Source organism: Rhinopithecus roxellana, chromosome 8, assembly GCF_007565055.1.
Source record: "Rhinopithecus roxellana isolate Shanxi Qingling chromosome 8, ASM756505v1, whole genome shotgun sequence".
In the NCBI taxonomy this organism is placed as follows: Eukaryota; Metazoa; Chordata; class Mammalia; order Primates; family Cercopithecidae; genus Rhinopithecus; species Rhinopithecus roxellana.
The window spans coordinates 143,005,964-143,032,344 of NC_044556.1; the positions used below are offsets into that span (position 1 = coordinate 143,005,964).

Genomic DNA, 26,381 nt, shown 5'->3' on the forward strand with positions numbered 1-26,381 from the left:
TCTATTACAAACAGAGTGATTTTAATAGTTCTTAACCATTTACTAACATATGTTTGCAGTGAGGTCCTATGTGTTTGTACTCAGTTTTCTGTCTTTTTTAAAAGGGAATTTTACTTTAGACTATACATTTTCTAAAACTAGAAAAATTATTTTGGAAAAAAAGGTTTGAGTATTACTTTGAAGATTTCATGGAGCTGCTGCTTCCAATCATCTGATCACTTCAGATGGTCTGATAATGTTAGATAAAACCCCTTTATCAGTAATGCACTGGAGTCCTACAGCACTATTTTCCATATTCAACAAAACCTCTCTTTGCATAGATACGTGTGTGTAAAAACAGAACATTCATACTGAGGCCAGAGTGCCATCGAAGGTAATTACAGAGACAGTAAAATCCTTTTACGCTGGGAAAAATAAAATGCTGGGTGTCTCATAAAATTTCAGAACCTGATTTCAAACGGATCATAACAAAGAGGAGATCAAATTTAGCATGGTGGACTGCTCGACAGGATATATTTGTAAGTATGAGATTCTATAAAATAGTTGATAAATACAAGACTATTGGTTTGATATAAATGACTAGAGGATGCCGATTTCATCGGTAGAACTTCTGGGAGTGTCAGCAGAGGTTTTTCTAAGAAAAAAAAAAAACAAACTAACAAACACATATTCTTTTGCCTGGCTTTCTATATTTAAAACAAAACTTACAGTCACTCACTATATAAATGAATCTTTTAAATTGGGCAATAGAGGAAATACTACAGTTTTAAAGCATATTATTTTATTTTAAATATTTTTTGTGTATATCCTCATTTTAAATGTTTTTCATTTTATATGTTTAGATAAAAATATATTACAAAATCAGACATTTATGAATTGTTTCAAAAATCATGCATTACCAAATTATTAGTTTCATCACTTTATTAGCTATACTGAACCTAGGTGTGGATTATTGTAAGGTTTATCTGAAACATTGTTAATCTTGATTTTGTAGAATTTTTTTATTCTTTTATGTTATGCTTAAGTGCAACTATGCACTAATTTCTTGCATTTTTTAAAGGACAAGAAATTTGTATGCTGTGTAAACAAAGTCTCGCTAAAATGTAAATTGTTCCAAATTTTACTAAATTTTATGTAACATGCTATATCATAAAATAAGGAAACATATTTAAATGCAGATATATGTTAACAGACAGAATTGCTTTTAGAACATTTATTTATTTTCATGTTTTCATGATACTTTAAGATTTCATTTAAAAAATGGAGGAAACAAATCTATTTCTGGCATACTGCTAATACAACTCAATCCATCACCAATGCATTTATAATCAGTCTGAGAATTCAATTCTATCAGTGAAATGTATTTCTTTTAAATAATTATCAGGAGAAAACAGTGGAGGCAAAATCATCATGGAGACCTAAACTTGTACTAAACACTCTATGTTTCTATTGTAAAAGTACATGCTAGTTTTACCAAGAGGGTATTGAAAAACAAAAAAGAAAAGCAAATTAATACACAATGTTAAGATAAATATGGATTATTTAAATAAAGAGCAATGGAAAAATACAAATAAAAACAGTGAAGAAATTTTTATAATAAGTCATGAAATTAAAACAATTTTAGATAAAGAGTTAATAAATAAAAAACAGGAACAACCATAATCCAGCATTTCTGAGGTGGAAAAAGTATTTACTTAAAACTTAAGAGTATTTATACAAATATTTGCCAAATATGCATTCTCCGGGAAGCACACAATAATCTTTTTGTTTTTGTTTGATTTTGTTATTATTTTATTTTTAGGTCAATGGAATGTTTCCACATATTATACCACCAACATGAGAAAAAAATGATCATTGTTTATTTGAAGCTTGGTGAGTTTATCCACAATTTAATCAGTTCTATGTCAGACCAATTTAGATCACTCTTTCACTGGGAATCCTGTTTTTGCCAAAGTAGATATGTAGTTCTATAAAACATTTAAAGTTAATTTTTATTTTTATCAGTATTGACTATTTGAACTCTAATTTTAAGGGTACAACTAAAGATGCCCTTGGTTGGATTTAACTAACAAAATACATTTATCGATAGCATATTTTAATCAAATCCTTATCCTAAAGAACTTTACTTTTACAAAAAATTAGAATGTACCCTTTATGGAATTACCAAGAATATTTCTTAGAAGTTCTCATTTGTAAATGTGAGAGGATTTCATTCTGCCACGCTATATTGGTGCTATTAAACTGTTGATTGAGATGTATTATTTAGTGATAAATATTGTTGAATGTCGGATTGTAGATACTTCTTTTTAAACCACTGGTTATTTTGCAAATTCTTTGTCCTCAGACTGTGAATTATATTTTCTTATTTTGTCAGATGATATTCTAAGGCTGCCTTTTCTCTTCTCATTTTAGAGGTATGAGAATTTTAATTTCTACTTCTGAGCATCTGCCTTCCATCTTCCAAAATTACCTTAAAATATTTTGTCATTATTTTTCCTCTTGTTTAATGTCCTTTTTCCTTCATGTTTAAGTCTTGCGTGTTCCTTTCCTATAATATTACTAGTGTTTTGGGTTGGAAGAGATAATAAACTCAGGTGGTCAATATGACCTTTTTAACCTGAAGCTGGGTTAAGTATTTGTGAATTTATCTCTTTGTTTCAACATAGAGAGCAAAGTTGGGGGGTGGGGAGTTCTGTGATATTCCAACACAATGGTGGTACATGGTGCTTGTGAATCCAGCAGTAATCAATAGAGAGAAACACAGACATGCGGATGGACTTTCAGTTCCAGAAATCTTACAATATAGGCAGGAAGGCACCAGGCTCTGGGCACAGGAGCAGAACTCTAGTCAATGGGACAGCGTCCAGTCTCCAGTCCCATTTCCTAAAGGACAGGAACACCAGAGAACATCTTATGGTCTATTTATTCCATGTATAACAACTCTTATGGTCTATTTTTTCTACGCATAACACATCTCATACACAATTCTGTCACTAAATATTTTCTGCAATTTAATCATTGATACTTCTATGACATTATATTCTATTTGTATTCCATAATTTAATAAATCTGTAAATGTTTGACTTAAAATTCTAACTAACATATAAACAACTACTTATATGTAATTATCAAGTAACATTCGAATGTAACAATTTAGGAAACTTAAAATCTAGTAGGAATAGATAAATCAGAAATATAAATAACATTATATCTATATATATTGCTTATTTTTCAATGTCACCTAACTAATAAGTTGCTTGGACCAAGGAACCCTCACTGAATCAGTCATGTAGCTGAGCACAGGGCTGCTATTGGTGTACACAGAGTTTTTGCTGGAATTATTTAAAAAGTAGCTTTTCACCATGTGGATGAAGCCCCACTTGGCTGTGAAGCCAAGACTTAGGGGAGTCTGAGTGGATCTCAACCTTCTCTCTCCTTTTGGACCAGGCATCTCCATAGAGAGAACAACCTGAATAACTGCATTTAATGGGAAGCTGTGGCTGGGCTGTCCTCTTGCCCCTTTTTTCTCTAACACTCAAGCATGCCTGAGCTCTTCTGGCAGCCCCAACCCATCAGTGTGATACACACACCCAGATGTCTGTGAATCCCTGTTGTAGACCCAATTAATTCTGAAGCTGGGACTCAGCCACTAAAATAATGTGTGAACAATAGAAATATAGAAACACGGAAACAACAAAAATGAAGAGAAGGAGGATTTGCAGATTATATGTTGACATGTTGAAGAATGAATAAAGTTAATGGGGAAAACTTGTGAGATCTGGGATGAAATTTTAAAAGAGGAAGAAATGCAGTCTAACAGAATATATGTTTCCTGGTACATACAAAAGAACTTAGGAACTATTTCCTGAGTAAGAGCATGCAAGTAGCTGAAGGAAAATCGAATATACTGGAACAGAAAATTTTTGCATACATGCAATTTTTTTAATCTTTACAGTTCCATTTTAGAGAAAAGGAAAAGGAAATGAAAATCTGAGGTTTAATTAATATGCCCAAGGTCACACAGCTTAATAAGAGCCTGACCTCAAGCACATGTCTGTCTGGCTTCAGACCCCAGAACTATTTGAATATACTCTGTCAACTCGCAGGAGCTGTGGAAACCCCCTAAACTCTACTGCATCCAGAAATTACTTTACCTTCACTATACTTCAGACCTTAGTGAGTATTGCATACTAAGACCATTCTGCTTTTGCCAATTTCATTAAATTTATAAAAGAAAATATGATAACCCATTAATAGACATACATTTGAGTTACAGAAATCACCACAATAAAAGGTCTGAAAATGTGTACACATAGCTCCAATAGATCAAGTGAGAAGACAGTGGGACACAAAAACTATTGTTAAAAATAGACGGTAAGGGAGAGGTCAAGTCTCAGCATAAGACAGGGATGACTCATTATACTTACAAAGGAGACATGTGAAGGAAGTAAATGTTTTCCTGTCCTCCTACTTAGAAGATAAGCTCTTCTTGTGATAGTTTGCTAAATCACTCATAGGTGGTAACTGAACAATGAGATCACTTGGACTCGGGAAGGGGAACATCACACACTGGGGCCTATCATGGGGAGCGGGGAGTGGGGAGGGATTGAATTGGGAGTTATACATGATATAAATAATGAATTGATGGGTGCTGACGGGTTGATGGGTGCAGCACACCAACATATGTAACAAACCAGCACGTTATGCACATGTACCCTAGAACTTAAAGTATAATAAAAAAAAAAAAAAAGAAGAAAAAAAAAGAAGATAAGCTGCGAGTCACTGTGTAACTACATTTTATAGGTGATCACAGAGATAAGGAATCTTGAAACTCAAACTAAGTAGCTGGAAATTTGAACTAATGTAGTTCAAGGTACAATTACACACAGGACTAGCTATTGAGAGCCAGTCAATGTAACAGTTTTTTAGTCTCAATTAATGTCAGCGTTGATTATTTTCAGTCAGATTTATCTTTCTAGAAAAAGGTTTTTATTTTTATCACACTGCTGTTTAAAGACCTCAGTGGATTACTTCTACTAACAAAATAGTCTAATAGCTTTAGTTTGGTATTTAAGGTCATCTAGAACCTAACTACACACACAAACATATCCCTTTAATAAACTCTCCCTTTTGCTTAAGTCTTGTGAATCTCTATTTGCAATCAGAAGAGTCCTAATAAGTGAATTAATCTATTCCCTTTCCATTTTCTTCCTTCCTATAGATACAAATAACTTTATTGCTCCTTCTTGGTCCTCCTCACTTACAGTAGAGACCTACATAGAAAATGAAGTTAATCAGACCACATTTCCCATATATTCTTATCCCCAAACCTCCAAATGAACTTGAATCTATACCTATATTTTCACTAGTTACAAGAGAATAGTAACTGCTTCCTGTATTTCCATTTCTCCAATGTCTCAGCTCCCACATTCTGAATTCTAGCCCCTCTTCCTTCTTCAGGAACTTGAAATTCTATTGGTTTTCCTTCTTTATTCTGGGTTTTCAACCTCTGTCTATGTACCTTTTGCCAGCTTTAGAGTATGTCACTCACATTGTAAACTTGACTTATTGTAACAATGCCTCCTAGAGAGACATGCAGGCCAGAATGGTCAAATGACAAGAGTCTGCCTCTCTGTCATTATTACATCTATCAACAGCTTTCAAGAAAGAAAGAAGAAGAGAAAGAAGAAGGAAGGAAGGAAGGAAGAAAGGAAGAAGGAAGGAAGGAAGGAAGGAAGGAAGGAAGAAGAAGAAGGATGGAAAAGGAAGAAGGAGTGAGTGAGGAGGAAAGGAAAAACGAAAGAAACCACTAAGAAAACAAAAAAAAAAGACGAAAATAAACAATAAAACAAACCAAGAAACGACACAACCCAGACCTACCGAAATAAGAAAAAAGCCACTCAGAACGATAACTCAGCCCTCCCTATAAAGGCCCGTATTTGCTGTCTGCCAAATAGAACCTCTCTCCCGTTACCCTTGCTTTCTTGTTCACTCTTCTCCTTTCTCGTAGGAGGAGAAGGAAGGAGGGCAAACAGAAATTACAAGCAGCCTTTCATTTGTCCTGGGCTTCATTTTCTCTTGCTTTCCTCCTTCTTGTTTCTGTCCTCCCTGCTCCACTGAAACCACTCTCAGCAAGGTCATTAATGAGCATCTTGTGAACAAATCTGACATTTTTTGATCCTTTGCTCTCTTAATAGCTTCCCAGCTTTTAACACTCCATTGGCCACTCTTTCCTTTTTGATAAACTCATTCCTTGGTTTCTGTGATACTGTGTTATTCTCATGCAAGCTCCTTTTACACAGCCTTTCTCTTAAATGTTTGTGTTCAGAAACTCATATTGGGCTGTCTGCTTTTTACAGTTCACACTATCTTCCTGGAACATCTCGTCATTTTTTTGTGGGGCAGGGGGCTCCTCTTATGTGTTTTATGAAAATAACCCACCTTTATCCTGAAGCCAAATCTCTCAACCTCAACTTGTTCTCTCTTTCTGTCTCACCTTCCATATCCAATGGGTCAACATGTTCTAATAGTTCTTCCTCCAAAATGTCTAAAATCTCTCTCCTTCCCTCCATCTCCACTGCCACCTTCCTAATCATCCCTCACCTGAACTCCTGCAGTCACCCCCTAACTGGTCTCCCTGATGACACTCTTGCCACACTGTAATTCATTCTACTCACAAACCCACTTCAAGTCTTAACATGTCTATTCTGAATTTTAAATCCTGCAATGATTTCCCAGCTTCTCACTGTGAAATTCATGGCCTGTATGGCTTAACATGCTCGGCCTCCGCCTAGCATTACAAATTCTCCCACCACTTTCTTGCTGCAGTGAACATTTTAAAACATGATTATTGGTTCAATCTTAACTCTCTATGCCTCTCACCTCACTCTCTCACTCTGTCTGCCACACTCTAAATTAATGTGGTAACATAATTACTCTTTTTTTTTTTTTCTTTTGAGACAGGGTCTTTCTTTGTCACCCAGACTGGAGTGCAATGGTGTGATCATGGCACACTGCAGCCTCAACCCTCTGGGCCCAAATGATCCTCCCACCTCAGCCTCCTGAGTAGCTGGGACTACAAGTGCACACCACCATGCCCAGCTAATTGTTTTTTCTTTTTGTTGGAGAGACAGGGTCTCTCTATGCTGCCCAGGCTGGTCTCAAACTCCTGGGCTCAAGAGAGCCTCCCGCCTCAGCCTTGCAAAGTGTTGGGATTACAGGCCTGAGCCACAGTGCTGAGCCTAAATTCCTTTTATTTCCTCAGTGGGACATAACTCATTGCCTCTTAATCGTTGCTCAAGTTGCCCCTCCTTCACTCAGCACACTCGTGCATATCCTGCTGGTTCCAGCTCAGATATTAGTTAACTAGGCTGCCTTCACTAACCCCTCAAGTCTAGTTAGGTTCTCCTCCTAGGCATATTCACAACCCCTGTACTTCCTGTATCCAAGCCCCCATCACATGTTGGGGTCTTTTTTTTGTTGTTGTTATTTGTTTTTGAGACAGGGTCTCACTCTGTTGCCCAGGCTACAGCACAGTGGTGCAATCACAGCTTACTACATCTTCCATCTCCTGGGATCAAACAGCATTCCAAGTAGTTGGGACTACAGGCACGAGTCAACATGACCAGCTAATTTTTTTTATTTTTTGTAGAGACAGAATCTCATCATGTTGTCCAGGCTGGTCTAGAACTCCTGGGCTCAAGCAATCCTCCCCCTTCAGCCTCCCAAAGTGCTGAGATTACCAGTATCAGCCACTGTGCCTGGCTCATCACATGTATTTTAATTGCTTGTCAGTGAGGACAGAAAGAGGAGAGACAACATGTATATTGATCACAGGCAATCAGAACTTGGCACATAACAAGTACTCAATAGACTTTTGAATGAATCGTAAAGACTGATATAAAAATTCACTGCTTACCCTTAATAATTCATTATATATGTATGCATATATGTTCAGTAAACCATTTCTAGCTTTAAAATGTATATTTAATAACTCTTAACAAATTTGTTAGTTGTTTTTTAAAGTCCTGAGTTAAAAACCTTCTATGACATGTATTGTTATGTAAAGGTGCCCAAGATGAATAAACTCTAACTCAATTTTAAAGTCAAAGTTACTGTGCCCAGAGTAGATAAAACCAGATAAGCAGCACCCTTAAAATTCACTCAGAAAGTGGTTTATTTTTTATTTGGCTATTTACACTATTTTACTTGTCCAGTTAAAATGAGGCTCTTTTTCAATACATTGAGAGAGCTTTCTAAAAACAAGAATTGTGGCCGGGCACAGTGGCTCATGCCTACAATCCCAGCAGTTCAGGAAGCTGAAGTGGGCAGGTTGTTTGGACCCAGGAGTTTGAGACCAACCTGGGCAATGTGGTGAAACCCCTTCTCTACCAAAAATACACAAAAATTAGCCAGTCATGGTGGCGCATGCCTGTAGTCCCAGCTACTCTAGAGGCTGAGGTGGGAGGGTCACCTAAGACCAGAAATGTCAAGGCTACAGTGAGCCATGATCATGCCACTGCACTCCAGGCTGGGTGACAGAGTGAGACCCTGTCTCAAAAAAAAAAAATAAAAATAAAAATAAAAATAAAAATAAAAATAAAAAAAATTGTCCCTTTCCTTCGGAGTTGGTAAATTCATTATCAGTAAGCTCTAAATGAAAAGATCTTTTTCAGAGATTGGTATTTTTTAAACTTCATTGTTTGATAAATAGTTAGGCTGGTTGAGTAAAGTCATTTACAAATCTAAGCACATGTATTTTTATAAAATATTTATGAGAGATGAGTCATTTTATTCTCCTCTCTCCTCCCTACTCGCCCAGTGATTGTATTCCATTAACTTCAAGAACCCATCCTTTTTTATGATTTATAATATTGTATATTCCTTAGAAACTGACTCTAATATATAATTATTTTAAATGACCAAATTATACAAATATATACTGTATTTTCTCAGAAAAATGAGCAGGCGGAATTGTTGGATTTGTAAGATGTGCAGAGATGAATCTAAGAGGCCCCCTTCAAAGTAAGTAGCATTTAAGTTTCTATGGTAAGTGTAAAGCATATTTATCAGATGATAAATAGGTACATATTTATTAAACTGCTATTGTAACATATTTTGTTCAGAAAGTAAAATTTGCATTTACACATGAGTCATTTCACCAGAAGAGCAGTCATGTGTTACTAAGATTCTTGTTTTCATTATTCATGGTTTACCCGAGAATTCAGCAAGTTAAATGCTTTAGAACATATTATGAATAGTCTCTGTTCTTTTTAAAAAACAAAGAATATTGTTTGTGTTAAAATGATATTCTTCAATCCAAAATATTTTCTTGGTTACAACCCTCCACATACGAAGTGCCAGAAAGTTTCATCCCTAGATAAAGAAGGTGAGACTGGAGGAGGAATCAAATGTTTACCAAGCTCCCAAGTCTCTTCCTCCACACTTTGCCATAACTCAAAATGCAGCCATTTGGATGAGAACAGTGAAAAGAATAATGCCTGAGAAGAGTAACAGGCCATTGCTTTGGATTTGCTCACCTCAAAGAATTCCCAAGTTGAGAACTCCTGTTAGATTAACCATGAGTGCCTAACTTAGTCCATGTCCAGTCCTCAGTTCTGGCCACACCTTTCTGTATGGTCAGAGCCCCTGGCATGTATGCTCTTTCACTAAAATACCAAAATGTCCACAAAGGCTTACAAGCTACTGTGTGGCAAGGAGAAGGACACTGCAACAGTGGGCAAAGAGATAGTAAGACCCAAAGCTCAGCATTTTAAATGATCAATGAAGGCTACTGCACTGCACAAGTGCATCCAAGTTCAAAGATATAACTTGCTAATTAAGGGACAGCTCTCCTGTCTTCTAATGATTCCCATAGAGGAACACTGTCTCAGCTTGCATGTCTTCTATCTGCCTTATAGACTCACCATGAGAAAAGGGGAAGACCAAAAAGATAAAAAATCACATTCATGGAAAGCTGCCAGATAACAGTTATTTAATAGGTGCTTGGCATTCATGAGCTAATTTAATTTTCAATATAACACTGTGAGATAGATGTTATTACCCCTATTATATAGACAATAAAATTAGGGTTTGAAGATTTTAAGTAAGACCAAGGACAATTAAGTAGACCACTGGGATTAGAACCTACGACTGTCAGAGACTCCAAACATTCTTCATTCCTTTGCCTACAACATCATGGTATCTTAAAATGCTTTCATATCTGGTATCCACTGCCCATCTGTCCAGAAGAATACAGGGGACACAAGAGAGAATTCGTATCAGGAAAAATGGCATTTCAAATAATCCTAATAAAGGCACCCGGGTAGCCATAGGCCAGCATTAAAATTGTGGGAGCCTCAGAAAAAAATTATAAGCAAAAATGGGGTTCAATCGAAAATGAATTTTATTTCCCATCTTTACCCCCAACCATAATTACTCCAATCATCTCTCCCCATAAATCTCATGAGTCTTAGAGACAAAAGAACTCTCTTACCAACAATTATTGACACTTAATTTTAAGCTAACCCAACACATTGATGACTCTTCACTCGTGTTGTAGATTGTATTCTTCCCAGCACATTGATGACTCTTTACTCTTTATTCTTTATATATCTTTTATATAGGGAAGATTTTATTCTTCCCTATATAATGATTAGAATACACAGGCATTCAATAAACCTTGCCTAGTTCTTTCCATTTCACTGGATTGAAAAGGTTATTTTAGGTTACTTTTTCTAAAGTTTTAACAAGAGAAAAGAACAATGACTCAGATAGTATTTCATGGAAATGTTTTTTGAAAGCAATCTTAACACAGTACACTGTTAAGCCTCAGTACTGATGCAAGCAGTTCATCCAAAACTGGCAGGATCCATCTGAATTTTTAGAAAACAAAAGATATCTGACCTTTTAAGGACTCCCAATATTTTTCCATGTTCTAGGATATTTTTTAATCTCTTTAACTAATCCTCCTTCATTGTGTTAAGAACCTGCTAATGCCAATGGCTGTTCCTGCAGCACTAATTTTTAGGCTGCTAATTTTAGGTATAGCCGATGGACTGTGCTTGCATGTGTCTATAGCCATCTTCAATTATCTAGTTGTTGAAAGTAGAACAATTAAGAATGCACCATAAACTGAATGGCAATAAACACATTGGCTATTTCTGTTTTATTTCCAACTTTTATTGTAAGTTCAGGGGCACATGTGCAGGATGTGCAGGTTTGTTACATAGGTAAATGTCTGCCATGATGGTTTGCTGCACAGATCATCCCATCACACAGGTAGTAAGCCCAGCATCCAATAGCTATTATTTCTGATGCTCTCCCTCCTCCCATGCCCCACCCTACAACAGGCCCCAGTGTATGTTGTTCTCCCTCATGTGTCCATAAGTTCTCATCATTCAGCTCCCACTTATAAGTGAGAACAGGCAGTATTTGGTTTTCTGTTCCTGCATTAGTTTGCTGAGGATATGGGCTTCCAGCTCCATTCATGTCCCTGCAAAGGACATGATATTGTTTCTTTTTATGGCTGCATAGTATTCCATGGTGTATAAAGTTATATGTATTTGAGAATACAGTCATTTGCCAATTCACCTCATGAAGCTCACCAAAATGAACAGAATTGTGGAATCTTTCACAACTGTTTTCTAAATGGTAAGTGGCTTTGTTTATACTGTTTAGGTCAAATGTAACTTGACATAATACACCTTAATAAAAATTAAAACTGATACAAAAAAAATCTAGCAAATAGGAGACTGAGAAAATAGTAGCTTTAGGGTTACTAACTGTATTATGTGAGTGCATGCAAATAGGTTTTGTGGATTAACTCTAAGATTCTAATAGATAAATAGGTAAACACTTGGCTGGTGGCAGCATCAAACAGTGCATAACCCTTTTAAAAGCAATTTGGCAGTCTGTACCAAAAACCTTAAAAATTTGCCTGTCTTAACCAGCTTTGATTCTACTTCTGCTAGTGTCCTGGAATTACTCTAATCATGTGGCTATGGCAAGCCTTAAACACAGCTGGGCTACATTTGAGTTTTAATGGTGAAAAATGAGAGAAAATCAATATGCTGTTTGAGAATAATTATGAATAAACTATGGAATGCCCCCCTTGTAGCATATTTTGCAGTCACCATATACAATATGACTATCAATGATTATACATTTGTAATTACAAATTATAACACTACAAATGATTAAGACAATTATGATGACATAAAATGCATAAAGTATACACCCACATAATGTGATTACTTCTTGATTAAAAACACACAAATACAAACATAACAAAAAGACTTTAAAAAATTACATCAAAATACTAATAGTGGTAATTTATTAATAGAGAGATTATAGGACTATGGTTCTGTATAGTATTTATTAAATTATATTTTCAAGTCTATACTATTTGCATAATTTTTATAATTTTAAAAATTTAAATAGTAAAAATAAAATGTAAAATATCACAGGAAGACAACTTGCCAACCAAAACCACACACAAACAGAATGTAAATATGTTTTGGTGTCATTTTCAAGATAATATAATTTTACTTAGTTCAACAAAAACCTTGAGAATATTTAGCCCAATCAGTGCTTTTTGTTTCTTTTCAAAGCCTTACTTTGGAGGAAGTGTTACTGTGGGCCCAGTCTTTTGAAAATTTAATGGCTACAAAATGTGAGTATTGTGTATCTGTCATCTTTGAATAACTAGCGAGTTCCATTCTTAGAGGTAAAGTTGGGGGTGCCAGATGATGAATGTATGCTATTCTTCTCACAGCCTTCTAACTGGCAACTAACATAGTTAAAAAAAGAAAACCTGAAAATAGTTTGTTGTGTCAACCACTATTATTTTCTCTGGTGTTCATTAAAACAAGATTAGTCACTGTGAATATTTATTCTTCACAAGTATATGCACAAAATCCCTTGGAAAATATGCTTAAATAGTAACACATACCATAGCCTTCTAAAGTTAGTATTAAACCAAAAACTTACCTCACTGTTCTTGCTGCCTTCAAAAGTAAGAACAAATTTGAGTCTTGATGTTCTAAAACTTCTCCCCAAAGTTTGTTTCAACTTTTTCAGTGTCTGATTTAAGTGGGACTGTACATGGGTCTGTATATAGTTGTTGGTAAGTATCAACATTAACATGGTATAAATAAGAGATATCAGCAATGGATGTGACAGATATAAAGTCATGGGCTCAGTGCAGGAAAAATAAAGGAGGACGTGCATTCAAGAGAATAGTCAGTTGCGTTTGAGGTCAGAAAAGCTGACAGGTTGTAGAAAATGATAAAACCAGAAGACAGGTACAGAAAAAAATGTAGGGTGTAGTCACAGAAAATTCTCCTGTTGAATTTGGTATTTTTTTAAAATGGAGTTGGTTCCCCTCAACGCTTGTTAATTTTTGCCTATAGACCCATCTTTTTATTTAAGATCCCATTTTAGCCTCTCTGTGAATGTTTTATCTGTTTAGAGCGATAGACTATAAAGGAGAGTCAGCTGTGCTACTTACATGCTTTAACTAGTGGGGGGGTACCAGTAGCTATTCTGGACAAGGTACTTCCTATTCCTCACGGGGGTTGCCATACTCCTGAGGCACTATCTGCTCTTTCTGACTCAAGACCCTCTTTAGTATGGACTCAGTTGTCACTGCCTAGCCCAGAAGGTAATGGCAGTAGGTGTAGATACTTGGTTACTCCTGCTGAAATACATTAATCAACAATTCTGGCACTTACTTCTGCCCCATCCCTAGGGCTGGATCTACCTCTACAGGCTTTGGTCACCACCTGAGCTCTCATCTTTTGTAGCATGCCTTTCCAATGGGCATTTGGGGCCATAGTTTCTTCCTTTGATGCAATCACCACTGCCTTTCACTTTTCAGGTATTTCTCACAGCTTATAATCCAATTTGCCAGCATGAATGTGAATTTTAAACAAATATATTCTGGGTCAATTTTAGAACACTGAAATGGGATGAAGAGGCAAAAGTATATATTCAGTTAACTATATTGTAAATTTTTGTCCTAATCCTCTGTAACACACATTTTGCCACCTTGCTAGATTGATCTCTTTCTTGGAGTTTCATACTCTTCATCTACAAAATGAGAATGATATCACTTACCCTTGCAGTTTTATTGTGCAGGTAAGATATAAAACATCTAGCTCAATGCCTAATAGGCACACAATAATTGGTAGTTTCTTTTAATAGTAATAAAGTACATGTCTTTGAATATCATTCTTTTTCTCTCTGCTGCCTACCAAGTCCAAAATCTTGGTATTTAATACTCTCTGCACCCTAACCCAAAACATTTTCTAAAATTTGTCTGTAGCTATGCCTCATCATATAACATGCACTCCACCAATGTGATTGTCACTTCATTTTCTACTTGCACATCTATGATTCTTCTGCTCCAGGCTTTTGTTCAAAGTCCTTTTCATCTCTAGTTACTCTGCTCATCTTTGAAAGTTAAATTCAAGTGCCACTTTCTCCAGAAAACTGTTTAGAAATTTTTACTTTATCTTCTATTTTGTTAGTATTAACATTTAGTCTGCTTTTCATTGTAGCTAGTTAGTGTATTGGGTTTTCTATATAGTGACTTTCTCCCTAGATTATAAATTCCTTAAGAGCACAGCTTGCCTCTCATTTACCTTTCAAACCCCTGAGAGACTGAAAATGTGTTTTGTGCCCAATGAGCATGCAATAAATGTTCCATGAATAAATACAAGAAAAATATTAGTGAGAAAAGATCAAAACACCAAGCTATATTATGTAAGTTTCTGTGCCAGTTCTGGAAGCCTCATAAACAAAGTGAATAGGCTTAATTATTTGGCAAGGATTTCAAGTGGTCATTGCCTTGCTAAAATCAGCAATTTAGAAAGCTAGTGTCATGAGAATAAGCAAAGGCTCTAGCAAAGATGAGAATAGGAAAACATCATACTGCTCTTTATAAAAGCCAGCAAAAATAGGGTAAGAGCCTTTACAGAAATCATATTACTATGAAGTTCATGTAAAAATTCAATAATCACATAAGTAATAAAACAAATCATTCTATGGATCATCCAGTCAGTAAGACAAAACTAAAAATATAAATATTAAATGTGCCAGAGATAAAAATGTGTTGACATTAACCAAGAACATTAGTAAAATGCATGCTCTAGCTGAGATATGCCGATACATATTTTTACACAGATTAAAACATTATTTTTAACAACATGTAGCTCAGACACACACACGAAAAAGAAATATATCAGCCTGGCTCTCAATAGATGAACCGAAATTGGTTTAGAGATGTTTTGGGGAGCCATTAAGTCATAGTGATCAAAATACAATTAAATTCAACATCTTAGTGGGCAAAGGGGATCCAAGAAAACCATCAGCTTGAGAACAGAACTCTGACAAACTCCAAAAGTTAATTAGAAATTAAGAATGTTAGCAAGTTAGACACCTTTTAGATATGCTATTTAATGCTACATTATTCACGAATACTTTTTTAAATATCAAAGATTTTTTTGTTATTTATATATTTAAATACCAAAGATTTTTTGTTATTTATATATTAAAATATCAAAGATTTTCTTGTTATTTATATGAAATATAATGTACTCAAATAGAACTAAAGTAGAGAGACTAGCTAGAAAGCTGCTGCAATAATTCAGGTAAAATTGGAACTCAGTGGGGAAGACAAGGCTGGGGGTAATTTGCATATAAATGCTAACAAAAGTCATAGGGCTATGAGACCACTGAGAGGGAGAGTTCAGATAGAGGAAAACACACCCAGAGACGAAACTTAGGTGTGTGCTACTTCCAAGTGCAGACAACCAGAGAGGTCAGCAAAGTGGATGGAAAAGGAGCACAAAGTGAGATAAGAATGATCAAAATAGTGCGTTCTTGTGGAAGCCAAAGAAGAGAGTGTTTCAGGAAGGAAGCTGTGAATTATCAAAGATTGCTGAGAAGTCAGCTGAGGTGAGGAAGGAACAGTGACCACTAGACATGGCAATATGGAAGTCAACAGTGCCTCAACAAGAGCAATTTCATGGGTATGGTGGAGACAGGTAGAACCAGAGGAAGTGATACACGGCATAGGGAATCATTGACATAAGTTTTGCTGTGGAGTTCTGCAGAGAAAAAAGCATTGACTGGAACCAAGAATGAGGTCAATACCGGAAGTTTGAGTCAATAATTGTTACTAGTTATATTTGGGAAATACAGCAATATATTTGTAGGATGATGGCAACATTCACGGGGAAGAAACTGATGACATAGAATAGAGTGGAGATACTTATAAGAATAATAGAGGAATGTAAAGTGATGGAAAAATCAAAAGTAGGAGAGAACCAGAAAAAACTTGTTTGGCCATCCCAAAAAGGAACAGGGACACTTGCCTCTCAGGAGGGAGGTTATAAAGGAGGAGTACAGATGGAAGTACTCTGGTTATTTCTGCAGAGAAGACAGTGAATATCCATCTGATTAATCTGTGCTCTCAGTGAAGTTTGAGGCAAGGTCTCCAGTAGATTGCTCAATTGCTGAGGAGAAGATGTGTTAGTATATTTTAACATAACAAGGGAGAAGGCATGAAATAGTTTCTGCAGATTTAGAGAACCATGATACTGTGGAAGGCTCATTGGATGACTGGGCAGTGTTGAGTGTCTGTTTAAAATCTGAAGTTATGATTTCAAATACTAGACCATAGTTGTATATTTTTCTCTGGCTTGTTCAGGTTGCCCCAGCACACACACAGAGCAGATATTAAGTCATTCCGGATAAGCAAGTGCTCTGAATCACAATGCTTTAATCTTTTGATCAAAATCATCTTGGAACGTACTATTTTCCACCCTTTCTAAATTATCACAATCTCATGCAGACCACCTTAGAAATGCCAGTTAAACTGTGTGGGATTGTCATACTGCTGAAAGCAATGAAGGCTGCCCTATATCATGAACCATATGAAGGGCTGGTGCATCTTCATCAGCATCATGGCACAAAGCAGGCAGTAGAAGTTACTGATGGTTACCGCTGCTCCCTTTTGTATATCCTGATTCCAAAGGCAGAGTCATTCTCTCAGCTTTTTTCATCTGTGCAAGCTCCTTTGCTGCACAGTGTGATTGGCAGTTTCCTACACTATCACTTATTCTAATCTCTGCTAACTACTGCTGTTGCCATGATGAAGGGTTCCCTTCATCAACCCTTATATTACCTGCACTGCCTTGCCTCTACCATTTCCACTTAGCACTTTTTGCCTTCTTTAACTTCTCATGCACTTCTTCACCTTGCAAGGGGTTGGGGGGGGTGGGGGGGGAACCTGGCCTGGTATAGACATCACTGTTCAATTAGTACATTTTTTTTTTTTTTGGTATTGCTTTCAGAATTTCAGAAAAGCAAAAAGTAATATCATATCAGATATAAACCTGTGGTCTTTAGTGCTTCCTAGATGTTGAATAACTAGGATCTACTTCTTCACTTTTCAAGAGCCATAGAGAATCATTTTAAGACACAGAAATATGAGGGATCCAAAAGTCCAAATTGACATGTACTTATTCAGTGCCTGCTATATAGCAAGCAGTGTTGAGGCAAGGCATACACAAAGATGAATAAGCTGCAGTCCTGATCCTCTAAGGGGTCTCAGGTGAATGGGATAATGGAAGAAAACCACAGCAAAGAGGGATGGCCTTTGTCACTGGGGCAATGGGAAATGTTGAGGGGAATAAATAAAGGGCTGTGGCTAGATTTTTGTTTTAAAGATTTTTCTCTAATAAAAGCATAGAGGAAATTGAAAGCAGGATCAGATAGATGAATCGAGGCTTCTTCAGATTCGATGGTTTACAAATATACCTCAAAATTCATAAACAAAAATAATACATAAAAGAGAACAGAAGGTAATGCAATAAATGTAATAGAGATAGTGTCCTCATTATATAAAGAGATCTGAAAATTTTAAGAAAACACCAGCAATGAAAAGAAAAAATAGACAAAAGATTTGGAATTCAGAGGAAAAAAAGAAATGGTCAGCAAAAATGCAAAACTGTTTAAGCATTATATTTTAAAAATACATATTTAAACAATTACAAGTTACTGACTTCACCCCATTAGATTGGAGAGGGTGGAGTAAGTCAACACTGACACTGCCATTGGGAATGAAAAACAATGAAATCCTTCTGAAAGCAATTTTACAATATGTATCAAGAGTCTCCAAAAATATTACATCTTCAGTCTAAAAATTCTACTATTTTAAATCAATTATTTTTCCTAAAAAAATAGAGATGAAAAGGTTTATAAGCTAAAATATTCAATGTAGGATAACTTATAACCAAGAAAAGGGGAAACAATCTAAAACAATAATAATAGAGTGGCTAAATATATTATGGCCTATCCCATCAACATACTATTATATGATCACTAAAAATGAAAAGGAGAAAGTGTTTGCTATGTGCTATTAACTATGAAAGAATAAGAATGATACAAAATTGCTTTCATACTATAATGCCCATAAGATCATTCCAGTGTGTATTTGTGTTTGTGTAGATGAATGAATTCTAGTTAGGTAGGCAATAATTCATGAACAAAGGATTAAAAGAATAAAAGGAAATCTATCAAATGGTTAACAGTGGTTATTACTTTACTAGAAGTTTTCTGCATTAAAAACGACCCACAGCTCTTTAAGCTGTGTTCATAATATTAATAATATTAATATTAATAACAAAGGTAGAAGAAAAATCAGAAATTATTAACAGCATAGAAGCCACAACAGAGAATTTTAATAAAACTGAAGCTTCAGTGTAAAACTCCACACATATTATGGTAGAATTATGAAATGCATTATCCCCAGTGGTACAGATTGAAAATAAAATGGATTTTAAATTGGTTTAGAGGCATTTCTAATGGTACTGCAACATAGTACACCCTTGGGATTTCCTGCCTGTTGTAAGCCTTGCGGTCTTACAGAAAAAAAATAATTCTGGAATAGATGGGCCACTGTTCTGACTCAGCCATGAGAAAACCCACATTTCCCTTCTGCATCAAGAACGCTGGCATGTGTCACCTTGTGTGTCATAGAAATACTAATTTTAGTGACTAGCTTTAAAAGAACAGTCTAGAGATTCCCAAAGGCACCACTCACACTTTTTAAGGAAAAAGTATACACTATATATGACATAAGCCATTTCTCCCACCCTCCCAATTTAAATGAGCAATTCTGTTGTTTCTCGGTTATTCACTCTGCTCAAGTAGAATCGCAGTCTCCTGAGCATAATGTTCAGGAATGAGTATCATTTAAAACTTCAGAACAGCCTACATTGCCCGATTTAGAAGAGGCTTTTCCACCTTGTAATTCACCTGTGGTATGAATCAATGGAAATTCTAAAGAGAGCAATTCAGTTCTGACTTCAATAATTACTAATATTCCTGGAACACTTTTACACAAATGCATTTTCAGCTGCTAGCTTGAGTAACTCGCAGTATATTCAGACAAAAATTAGCCTGATGAAGACAGAATTCTGTAAAGTATGCCAATGACATGAGTCCACTCATTCTGTACATTAGAATTATATCTGAAATGTCAGACAGGCTCAAGTAGTCCAGTTCAGCTTTCACTAGTCACCACACAGTAACAAGTGACAGAAAATCCTAGTGATTTACAATAATAAAGGTTCACTTCTTTTTCATTATACACAATAGCTAGGGTCAGCTCCACTCTATTCTATGTCTTCACTCCAGCTTTCGGGCTAAAGGAGAAGCTCTTTTCTAGAATATGCTGTTCTTGTGGTGGCTGTGGGACATGGGAAATAGAACCACATGATAGTTCTTAAACCTTCTGCTTGAATGTGTCCATGGCACTTCTGCATGTATTTTATGACTAACACAAGTTCAATGGCCAATGCTGATATAAACAGGACATGGAAGTATAATCCCCCTACACAAAGGTCAGGAAATAACTGAGGAACAATATTACAATTTGCCACATCAAGTATCTGAAATATACCATATTTTTAATAGTATATATAGAATAGTGTATATCTATGCAGTATATATAGAATACCATATATCCATGCAGTATATATAGAATACTACAACTTGGGATCTATAATATGTGTATTTATGTGCGGAGAGATAGAGGAAACAGATCATGAAGACGGAAAAAAAGACAGATAGATAGATAGATAGATAGATAGATAGATAGATAGATAGATAGATAGATAAGGTGATGTGGCTTCATTAGCAAAGGACTTTGGTATGACAAGAATTGTAGAACCATTTGGCCAGCCCAAAAAGAATCAGGGATACTTCTTCCAATCCATCAGGAAGAAAGGTAAAGAAGTCAGATACAGATACAGTTGGTTCTAAAGTGATAACCTATAAACTTTACTAAACAATTAAACTAAACATAAACACAAATTCAGAATACTAACCTGGAATCTAATATTGGCTTCCAGCTCATTTTCCTACCCCTACCTACTCATCCACTCAACCCGTCCCAGTAGCCTGTGTGACTGACTCTCATTCCATGATCCATAGATTTTTATCTGGTATCTCATTTTCTTTCTCTTCCATAGCTAAGCACAAACCATATAAATATTGGCTTCCAACTTTACTTGTTAAGCCAGAAACAGCTTTTTGTTCTTTTTTTTGTTGTTGTTGTTATTTGTTCATTGGTTTGTTTGTTTTTTGGTTTGCCACCATTTAGCTATCTCTTTAGGAATTGGATTACCAATTCCTGCATCAATGTTCTCTGTTCCCACCTTTTTGTGCCTATGGTGAGACAAGACACAACTTATAGTCCCTTCGGTGTGAAAATCAACTTCTTGTTTGAAATCTAACTTAAAATATATCCCCCTCACAGTGGATAGGAATATTTAATCTATAACATTTTCTATGTTACAGTTATATAATGCCTCCATCTCATCTATCCTCTTAACTCATCTCATGTTATGTCCTTGTTGAACCATCTCACATGTAATGTCCTGAAGGCTGTATTTGCTCATGTGATAATAATAATCCATGTTCCAATTTTGAGTATTTCTAGAATGCAATATTTATATTCAGCTTTCCCCAACTCCAATGCCTCCTTAGAATAGATCTACTTCTATTTGAGTTCTTTTGCTTGAAGACAAAATACTTCGTTATCTTTGGTCATATATCACTGCTAACAAAGCCAAGCTATCAAGGAGCCTGGCTTTCTAGTGCTAGGAAACTTGATCTGATGTCCTAGATGAAGATCCAGGAAAATATGATCTTACTCATCATTTCCATTCCATCTGGCTACCATTATTTCTCATAACAGTAAATGATACTGACCAAGATAGTGTTAATCAAAATCCTATGCTTTTGGAGGTGATAGATATGCTTATGGCATTGATTGTGGTGATAGTTTCTTGGGTGTATACTTATCTCCAAATTCATCAAGCTGTTTTAAATTATGTACATCTTTTTGTAAACAAAATATCCTATGCTAACAGTCTCTAAGTGGTTATTACTCAGTGTGCCTACACAAACCTTTCTATTAACATAAATTGAAAGTTACATTGTTGTTTTATCATATAGCAATCCAATTCCTTGAATATGCCAAGACACTTTCTAGTCTAGTCTTAAAAAAAAAAAATTAGTATCTTGAACCTTGAGAATACTTGGTCCTCCCAAAGATTCCAATTAATATGTTAGATTTGTGAGAGCTCACTTAATCCTCTTCTTCAAATACTAGCACCTACAAATTAGTGTCTCAATTGGAAAAGCTCCTCCTAGGCTTATCCTTATCTCCACACTCCAGAAAGGCAATTTAAGATCAGAGCTGAAGATAAGAATCTCTGGCATCAAGTGTCATGTGATGGTTACGCTGCACATAATCCCTGTCTTGTACTAGATTCTGAGATAGTTTCCAGCATCACATCTGATTTTTCATTCCTTGTCTGGTCCCTTATTTCTGGCTTGAACCATAAACCGTGAATATGAAGTTGAATTTTTCATCTATCTGTGTTCTGCTCTGATTGGACATTGAAAAACACTTCAGGGTGTACAAACTAATTAGAGTATCACTTTTACATGGCTTGGATATTTTTCTCCCGACCTTGACCTACAAGTTTACATTTGAAACCCTGCTCTTACCCTACAGTTTGGCATGAGGTCTTAGATTTTTCATGTCAGCTTCATGATTAGAGCCCTATCCTCCTGAGCAGCTTAAGTCCTTTTCCTGGGCTCTCTGATGTCTCCTGTCCTATCTGTCCTAGACTCATCCACACCGCTGGGTGTTTTGCTCTGAGTGACTCAGAATAAAGGGATGACCTCACCAGTGATCAGCATTGTCAAAGCATGCTTCAGATGTTAGCTCTGAGTGTGTGATAGACATGAAAATTGATTATAGAGATAGATATAAAATATTTACCTGTTAAATAATTTGTGAGTTTTTAATCAGGCTTTGTTTTAACTGTATTGCTTAGATTTTTTTTTTTTTTTGGTGATTTTGACCCATGAAAATAAACTGATTTCTCCTCTACTTTTAGATGGTCCAGTAGTCTATGCAGCATATTTAAAAATGGAGCACAGTGACGAGAATATTCAATTCTGGATGGCCTGTGAAACCTATAAGAAAATTGCCTCACGGTGGAGCAGAATTTCTAGGGCAAAGAAGCTTTATAAGATTTATATCCAGCCACAGTCCCCTAGAGAGGTAACTACCTCACAATGACAGGAATGGAAATCAGTTCATCCCTGCAAGGGCACTAATATGGATATTAGCATCCATAAGTGCCGGGCACTTTACATCCAGTGTCTCCTAAAATGCTGTAAATTCAGTATTGCTAACCTTATTTTACAGATAAGAAACCTGAGACTCTGAGAACTTGTCCAGTGTCACACAGCCGTTAAGTGGTAAAGTTAAGATTCAAAATTAGACCTATCTGGCTCCAAAGCTTCTCCCCATTAAATTATCTTAATTTCTAGGAAACTTAAGAAGAAAAAAGGAGTCTGTGGCAAAAGTATTGGCCTTCCCAGCAGGAACTATAAATTCCATGAAGAGACATGTGAGAATCCTGTGTTGTTGGGCAATGAGACATAAAAAGTCCTGTCAAGGGAACAAAGAGAGAGGACAGTATATGAGATTTCTATCGCACAGGGCAAGCCTACATTGTTGACATATTCCCCAGAACTCTTGTCTGGAAAATACTTGGTTTATTGAAATAGCCACTTCTCCCCTCTATTTATCCACTTTTCTTCATTTTCTTCCCATTTCAGAGCATATTCAGTTAAAGCAACATTTGTGACTATTAAGGGAGATAAATTTTTAAAAAGCACCAATTTCTCTTTTCTTTAAAAAGAGATGTTTGTCTTACAAACTTCCTGGTTTGTAGACTGCTACTAAGAAACCACTGTGTCCTCCTGAGTAAGCCACGGTTTCAGAGACTTCCCTGGCCTTGAGCCTCATATTTTTCCTTTTTGTCCCTCTTGGATGTGGAGTTGGATATTTACTTTTAAAAAGCAAAATGCTTATTTTTATACATCTTCTTAGATGCCTGTAAAACTACAAAGAAAATTACCCTATTCCACTGAAAAGGAGAGCAGGGAATAAATTAAACCTTTCTATTATATGTGCCTTTTTTTCAACTATGCTTACTTACGCTGTACATGTAATTTCACTTTTCAGATTAACATTGACAGTTCGACAAGACAGACTATCATCAAGAACATTCAGGAACCCACTGAAACATGTTTTGAAGAAGCTCAGAAAATAGTCTATATGCATATGGAAAGGGATTCCTATCCCAGATTTCTAAAGTCAGAAATGTACCAAAAACTTTTGAAAACTATGCAGTCCAATAACAGTTTCTGACTATAACTCAAACGTGTAAATAGAAAATGGTATATTGAAAGTAGTGGGTTTGATCTTTTTATTTAGAAACCCACAAAATCAGGAACACAGTATAAATAAAACAGAAATCAAACTCTAAATTGATTTTTAGTACCTAAAAAGAAACATATCTCAAAAGCAATGGAATCTAGAATTCTTATAACAGGAATAACAACATTTACAGCATATCTATGTAGTTCAACTAATATATAAAGAAAGGAAAGGTTTTTCTTCATGACACAAGCATTATAAAATTTTTACTGTAGTAGTCAATTAATGGATATTTCCTTGTTAATAAAATTTGGTGTCATAATTTACAAATTAGTTCTTTAAAAATTATTGTTATATGAACTGTGTTTCTAGCATGAATATGTTGTATAGAGTACTCTAAATAACTTGAATTTATAGATGAATGCTAATCACAGTACAATCAATTGTATTATACCATGAGAAAATCAAAAAGATGTTCTTCAGAGGCATTTTATCTGTAAAATTTTCCTACTATTATGTTCATAAACAAACTTCTTTATCACATGTATGTTCTACATGTAAAATATTTCTGATTATTCTAAGTGGTTAAAAAATATATGAATTTCTTAATTTGCTCTTTCATTTACATTGCTGTAAGGATATAAAATGTGGTTTCTATATTTTGAGATGTTTTTCCTTACAATGTGAACTCATCATGGTCTTGGAAACCAATAAAGCCAAATGTCAACTAAAGACTTACATTATCTTTTTCAAAGACAAAATAAATATATTTTCCAGTACAAATTTCAAAAGGCCTAAAGTTGGTATATGGTGAGAATATATAATATTTGTATTTTTCATAGTTTTCCTGGAAAACGTAGACAATTTAACACACTCATTGGATATTGCCTTCCTATCACTTCAGAATATTAAAAGAATCCAGATTCAACATCCATAATCAGAAGCTCATCATATTTACAAGTATAAAAGTTGATCTGTTCCATTTTATAGTTAAAAGGGAACAAATTAGAAATTTCAAGTCTTGTATTCCTGAAGGAAGAAAACATTCAAAAATGATTTTTCCCTCTTGGAATTATTTTAAAATATGCGTATTTTCTCTTGATTTTGAAAAGTGGCTTAAAATAGACTTATTTTACCCTTCTGCAGATGCAAAGTTTTTTCTGTCTTTCTAGTGATTCACTAATTGGTTTACCACCGAATTATTTATTCTGTGAGTCATTACATTTTATTGTTACCAATAAGTGTAAATTTAGTCAGAGTCAGATGCTTCTGTAGTTCACTAAATCACAGGCATTTTTCTGCAGTACTGTCCACTTTTAAAAGATGAGCATTGTGAGTAACTACACAGCCAATCATAGCATAGGTGCTAAGAAGGAATAAGTCACTAAACCACCTTGCCTCCAGCTCTGAAACCAAAAAAAACTACCAAAAAAAGAAAAGTGAATACGCAAAGAAGCATCACTGATACAATTTAAATACACTTTAATTCTGCACAATGGAAATAATACTGAATTCATTGTTAAGAAACTTGGGTTTCAGTTCTGGATTTCCCAGGTTAGCTATATAAATTTCTTTAGGTCTAGGTAAACTAGCAAATTATACAAATTACTTATTCTCCCTGCTCCTCAGTTTTCTCACCTTTAAAATGAGGTGATTAAAATAGATAATATCATAGCTCCTTTCCAGCTTCAAAATCCTGACTACCGTCAGCACCTTTTCTTTTTCTTTTCTTTTTTTTTTTTTTTTTTTTTTTTTTGAGACAGAGTTTTGCTCTGTTGCCAAACTGGAGTGCAGTGGCACAATCTCGGCTCACTGCAACCTCCATCTCCCAGGTTCAAGTGATTCTCCTGCCTCAGCCTCCCGAGTAGCTGGGACTAGTGGCGCGTGCCACCACGCCCAGCTAATTTTTCTATTTTTAGTAGAGACGGGGTTTCACCATGTTGGCCAGGATGGTCTTGATCTCTTGACCTCATGATCTGCCCGCCTCAGCCTCCCAAAGTGCTGGGATTACAGGCGTGAGCCACCGCACCCCGCCAAAAAGTACTTTTAAATTACTGAGTTCTTCATTATCTGAAGGGTTTTGTGTGATATTCCATTGCCTTTCCATTGATTTCATAAATGTAATACAATGCCATACATTCAAAACAGATTTTTGCCACAAAAATACTCTTCTAAGATCACGTGTTCAGATTGCTCCCTTAACTTAGGCCTTCCCACACCATTCATTGCTGAGGCTGGTGTTCTAGCTCCAAGAAAAGCCTTCAAAGATTGTAGAAACCAGTAAGGAGGTTCCTCAAAAAATTAAACTACCATATGATCCAGTAATCCCATTTTTTCATATTTATCCAAAGGAATTGAAAACAAGATCTCAAAAATATATCTATATCCCCGTGTTCACTGCAGCATTATTCATAACAGCCAAGAACTAGACCCAAACTACCTGTCCTTTGGCAAATGAGTGGATGAAGAAAAAGTTATACACACATACCCAATGGATTATTATTTAGCCTGAAAAAGAAGGAAATTCTGCCATTTGTGCTAATATGAATGGAGCTGGAAGACG

The 26,381-nt window shown here is 35.6% G+C and overlaps 1 protein-coding gene and 1 long non-coding RNA gene across 2 annotated transcripts in view; one reads left to right on the forward strand and one right to left on the reverse strand.

Moving 5' to 3' along the window:
- Window positions 1-26,381, reverse strand: part of LOC115899055 — a 156,771-nt gene that overhangs the window by 38,187 nt on the left and 92,203 nt on the right. The gene's annotated exons all lie outside the window — the stretch shown is intronic.
- RGS13 (regulator of G protein signaling 13) lies at window positions 346-24,601 on the forward strand. The gene is made up of 7 exons (XM_010375545.2): window positions 346-518; window positions 1,802-1,872; window positions 2,375-2,414; window positions 8,956-9,024; window positions 12,612-12,673; window positions 22,485-22,651; window positions 23,624-24,601. The coding sequence occupies exons 4-7, from the start codon at window positions 8,960-8,962 to the stop codon at window positions 23,807-23,809; spliced, it is 480 nt and encodes a 159-aa protein (XP_010373847.1). The 5' UTR covers window positions 346-518; window positions 1,802-1,872; window positions 2,375-2,414; window positions 8,956-8,959; the 3' UTR covers window positions 23,810-24,601.

Bases quoted from the DNA above. Each gene is read 5' to 3' on its own strand.
- RGS13 (XM_010375545.2), top strand. From the start codon at position 8,960: ATGAGCAGGCGGAATTGTTGGATTTGTAAGATGTGCAGAGATGAATCT. The intron at 9,025-12,611 runs GTAAGTAGCATT...TTCTTTTCAAAG, and splicing joins TCTAAGAGGCCCCCTTCAAA to CCTTACTTTGGAGGAAGTGT. The intron at 22,652-23,623 runs GTAACTACCTCA...TTCACTTTTCAG, and splicing joins AGCCACAGTCCCCTAGAGAG to ATTAACATTGACAGTTCGAC.